Raw genomic sequence first — 5169 nt, 5'->3', positions numbered from 1 at the left:
GCTGCAAATGTGCTGTCGGAGTAATGAAATGTTCAACCTCGATAGGTGACCAGCGGGTTTTTTTTTTTACAAAGAGGTGTTTAAAAAGAAACAGGATATGATGACCTTAAACCTCACTAACCTCATAGAAGTGAGAATTAAACCCACAGAAGTGTTCTCACAGCTAGTTTTACTTCCGCAATAAACTTCTCACATTCATTTTGACCATAAGTGTTCAGTACAGATAGCCGACAAGATAATTTTAACTTATGAGACAGAACACAAGACAGGATTGGCAAAAAAAAGTTGTTACATAAGTGTTATGTATGTACTTTACTGTAAATGTATCCAGACTATATTTGAAAATGTAACTATACAGTTTTATTACAAGTATATTTTATTTGTTAACTATACCAGAGCTTTCTATTGTTTTTTTGAGGTCCGACTTTCATTCAGATCAGCAGATGACAAGAGGTTTCTGATTGCTTTAAATAACTCCATCAGCAGTTCAGGATCTGCATCATTTAAAGGGACGCATCTGAGGAGCATCAGAACATTTAGGAACCATCCCTTTTATCCTTTCTAGACCAACATATCCCAAGATTCATTGTGCACCAATGCAGATGAAATGGCAGACTCAAGGATACACTTTGAAATGTAAGTGTTTTGGTTTCAACCCAATTGAATAGCTGGCGTTACAAATGTAAATAAATATAATATTATCGTTAAAGTAATTGGTTTACTTGGTGAAGTTAGACGTGTTAGCTACAGTAGTTCTGGAGCAGCTGTTTAGATTGATAGGCCAAATGAGGTGTGCAGTCTGTAGACAGAACAGTCTCATTTCAGTTCGCCAAATGAAGTGGTCGATAGGCAATGAAGGCGCCGGGTGCTCCAAAGGATGCTATCCCCGAATAAGATGGAGCTACTTTGTGATGGGATAAAGCTCAAAATGCTCAAGAATAGATATATTAGATCATAGATAGCTCAAGAATGCTTTTCACAATGAACTTTGATCCTAAACCTAAACATTTTGTTCCCGCTGTGGGAGCTTGTGGACATTGTTCGTGGGATGAGTGTGCAGTGGGTTTGGGGGGGAGCTTGTGTGTGTGTGTGTGTGTGTGTGTGTGTGTGCGTGCGTGTGTGTGTGTTTATGTATGTATGTGTGTTTTCCCGTGGGTTTCATAGCCTGCATCTTATCACGCATTTATAAGTTTCCACACTGAAGGAACTCTTTGCCACGGAAAAACTTGTCAGAATAAACCAACATAGCGCTGAACTATGTGCATGTGCGTGCGTGCGTGTGTGTGCGTGCGTGTGTGTGCGCTGTCTGTCTCTTCACACTTCAAACATCACCTGACATAAATCCCAAATGACTCTTTTGACCGCAAAAGCTTCACATTTAAATTAATTTCTTACAGTGGAAAGCAGCACTGTTCTCTGTGTGTACAGGTCGTAGTAAAAATGTTTGTGTAATATGAGAAAAATACCTCAGATTCTCTCCAAACGGCTCCACTCCTGAGCTAAAACTTAAAACCATTTCATGATCAAAAGCTTCATTAATGGTAGTATGAACCCCTTTTGACTTGACTCCCCCCTTCTGCCCGTTGGCTCGTCATGTTTTTTCTCCATCAGAGTGGGATGTTGAGTGCTGAGAGGATCTCTGCACCAGTTTTTTTTTTTTTTTTTCGTTTTTTTTAAAATCTGGATTGGAGGGTATGGTGGACGCCACTCTTCTGTAACCCGTTTTGATGGACACAATTTTTTATTGATTAGAAGAAGAAAAGTCTACTCCAAGATTTTTCGGATTTTTGCTGGTAAGAACATTAATGTCTTATAATGTTTATTTAAAATAAGGCTAGATTGATCACTTCCCTTTAATAGCCTACCGTTTATGACAAACGCTTTCTCTGTTTATCATTTCCTGCGACTGCTGTTTAATAATTATCTTGTATTTCGGACTTGCTCGCGTATAAGTAGGCTATTTTGATTTGTTAACTGAATTCGGACTCATAGTCTTTAATTGCATAAATAGATTTGGCTAATGTTTGGAAATTGTAATTTCAGTAATTTTTTTTTGATACTATATGAAGCTGAAGTTGTTTTTTTTCTTTTCGTAGCAATAACACTTCTATTGATTGTATTGCAGACACAACTTTTGACAGGCTATTTCATGACGGTTGGACAGTTAAACCGTAGCTTCTGTGCCCTCTGCTGGCCAAAGAGTTAAAGGCACAAAATAACTGAGCATGAATATAATTTTATTTTTGTTCTGATAGAATCAATTCCGGTTGCCGGTGGTAAGTCAGATGTTTTGGTTTATTAAGCCTTAAAATAATATTTTTTTAATCCAATTTTATATACATTTACTTTGTTTTCAGAGGGATGGGACTCAATCACTTCTTGTTTCTGCTGTTCTGTGCAGCCGCCATTACTGCCTCTACAGTTTTTGGTATGGATGAGAGCAGTGAGGTGTTCAGGTGGACCAGGCAGAGCCTCCCGGTGCTGCAAGACAAGCACACAGAGCTTTTAAGCTCTCCTTTGTTCAGAGGGCAGGAGGAGGACGAGAAGAGAGGAGGGACAGAGACACTATGTGGAATAGAGTGTCAAAGCAAACAACCACCTGTAGACCAGACAGAACAGGAGAGGATACTGGGATATGAGACAATGTATGAGAACGGCACTTGCACACACACAGATATCAGTTTGAAGGGTTTCAACAAAACATCTGCAGGGAAACCAGTTCATTCATCAGCTCGTACCCGCAGGAGACGACAGATTTATGGAGCAGACGGGCGCTTTGTCATCTCTGACTCTCATTTTATCACTAACTATCCTTTTTCCACCACCATCCGTCTCTCCACAGGCTGCTCTGGTGTCCTAATATCCCCAAAACATGTGCTAACGGCGGCTCACTGTATTCACAACGGGAAAGACTACCTGGCAGGTGCTAGAAAACTTAGAGCAGGGGTGCTACAGCTAAAAACCAAGAGAAAAAGAGGAGGAAGGAGGAGAGGAGGGCGACAGAGGGATGGGAGAAAGGGAGGATTGGAGCCCGAGATAATGGAGGAAGTTGATGAGCAGAATTTTATAGATGGACATGTAGAGAGAAGGAGAAAGGGAGCCAAAGGCAGGAGGCGCAGAGAGAGAAAGGATAAGGAAGGGGTAGCCGATCATGGAAATGTAGACGAGTTAGCAGGAGAAAGACAAGGGAAACCGAGTAGTCTCAACCGTGTGAAACGTAACACTGAAAACAGCAAGCAGCCTGTTTTTCGTTGGACACGAGTTAAACAAATTAGAATCCCTCAAGGGTGGATTCAAACCAAGAGCTCTTCCAATTCAGTGTCTGCTGACTACAATTATGCACTCCTAGAGCTGAAACGACCCCTCAAACAGAAGTACATGCAGCTCGGGGTGGCACCCTCAGCAGCACCCCTAACACGCATTCACTTCTCAGGCTATGATGCCGACGAAAGCCTGCTGGACGGGCCTGGACATGAGAAAGTGGTGTATCGTTTTTGTTCAGTTTCCAATGAGTCTGACGATTTGATTTACCAGCACTGTGATGCTAAGGCAGGCGCTAAAGGGGCTGGTGTTTACATTCGTCTGAGACAGGAAGTGGGAGACGTAGGGAGGAAAGGAAAGTGGCAGCGGCGGGTGATTGGAGTGTTTTCAGGCCATCAGTGGGTGGAGGTGGAAGGGGGTGTGCAGAAAGACTTTAATGTCGCAGTGAGAATTACTCCACCCAAATATGCCCAGATCTGCCACTGGATCCATGGAGATCCAAGTCACTGTAAAGAGGTGTGACTGCAAAGCGACTGATTTACACAAAAATGATACGCGCCAAGCTCTGTCCAAACTTTAAAGACAGATCAACTGAAGATAAAAGGAAGACCTTAGTAGGCTTTAGAATCTAGAGTAACATTTCTTTTTTGGCTTAAAACCTGAAAACGGCAGTGTCATCCAAAATGGCCTTAATGAAGCATTCAAACATCCAGCGACATACCTTAATCATGGCTGCATCACAGTTTTGTATTCATTTTGTTAATCAGGCCTGCAATTGTGTCAACAACAATTCAACTTAACGTCCAACAGTTTATGTTTGTAGTGGTTGAATTACATACATTATGAGGAGTGGGCTGTATAGATCCTAAAAGCACTTCTTTGTAACTCTACTCTCCCGGATGTGTTTCATTTTCAGACCAACTTTGTCTTCTGTTCAAACAGACATCAACTCAAGTGACATCACCTGACGTATTAAATCCTACTAAATACTGTACACTACCTTTTCATGCACCATATTCCCAAAGAAATATAAAGCACATTCACGTACATGTAAAATTGATGAGTACGCTTTTAAAAAAAAATTAAAATCTAGAACCAGGTTAATAATTGAATAAACGTACATGTGATTGTTTAAATGTGTTAATTCTAAAACCCTCATGTGATGAAGTTGTTCATCTTGTGTATGAAACTGTTAATCTTAGGATACACATTGGACCTAGTTATCATCATGGAGAAGTGTGAAATCTCTATCCTTGCTTGTCACCTTTACCAAGAAGACATCTGAACTGACTTTTAAGACTTAATGCTTATACAGTACATGGCACTTAATTCATAACTGGAAGAATACAACTATCAGACCAATATTTTAACTTACCTGTAGAGGAAAGCTGGTCAGTTTGAATATAAATATCTGCAAACTAACCTCAAGTTTGTTGCATCTCCTTGTATCTGGATGTGAGGCCCTTTCCTATTACCATCAGACACCTTTGCATCTGTTGAAAATCATGTGCAGTTAATATTCGTGAATGACTCAAAATGTTCTCACCAGATGAAACTGTAATGGAAAATGTCAGAACTGTACTCCTATTATGTGCAACATATATGCACATGTATGAAAACATTCATGAGTAAAGCCAGTGCTGTTGTTCTTTTTGTTATTGAACTTATGTTAACTAGTGGGTCTCCATAACATTTATGTTTTCTGATGTTAAAAGTGAATGACATTGTGTTATTGCATTTTATGTCTGTTATTGCGTTTAAAGGATTTTCATGCCACAAACACACTTTCTGTTTCATGCTGACCACAAATAAAACTGTTTTCAAACACGCTGACAGAAGCAGAACAGAGATAAGTAATGAGCCGTGAGGGTCGTTTGGATCAGTGTATTTGTCTTTTATTGCATCTCA

General features: G+C 40.2%; 1 protein-coding gene across 1 annotated transcript; it reads left to right on the top strand.

The window, feature by feature from the left end:
* Nucleotides 1-1711: 1711 nt before the first annotated feature.
* On the top strand, nucleotides 1712-5091 carry LOC306820415 (inactive serine protease 35-like). The gene is made up of 2 exons (XM_079338246.1): nucleotides 1712-1793; nucleotides 2360-5091. Exon 2 carries the CDS (start codon nucleotides 2362-2364, stop codon nucleotides 3781-3783), a length of 1422 nt encoding a protein of 473 aa, XP_079194372.1. The 5' UTR covers nucleotides 1712-1793; nucleotides 2360-2361; the 3' UTR covers nucleotides 3784-5091.
* The last annotated feature ends 78 nt before the right edge of the window (nucleotides 5092-5169 follow it).

This window comes from Symphodus melops (assembly GCF_947650265.1).
Source record: "Symphodus melops genome assembly, chromosome: 1".
In the NCBI taxonomy this organism is placed as follows: Eukaryota; Metazoa; Chordata; class Actinopteri; order Labriformes; family Labridae; genus Symphodus; species Symphodus melops.
The sequence above is the reverse complement of the archived record's forward strand: the minus strand, read 5'-3'. Positions and strand labels throughout refer to the sequence as shown.

Excerpts from the sequence above, each read along its gene's own strand:
- LOC306820415 (XM_079338246.1), top strand. The coding sequence starts at position 2,362 with ATGGGACTCAATCACTTCTTGTTTCTGCTGTTCTGTGCAGCCGCCATT.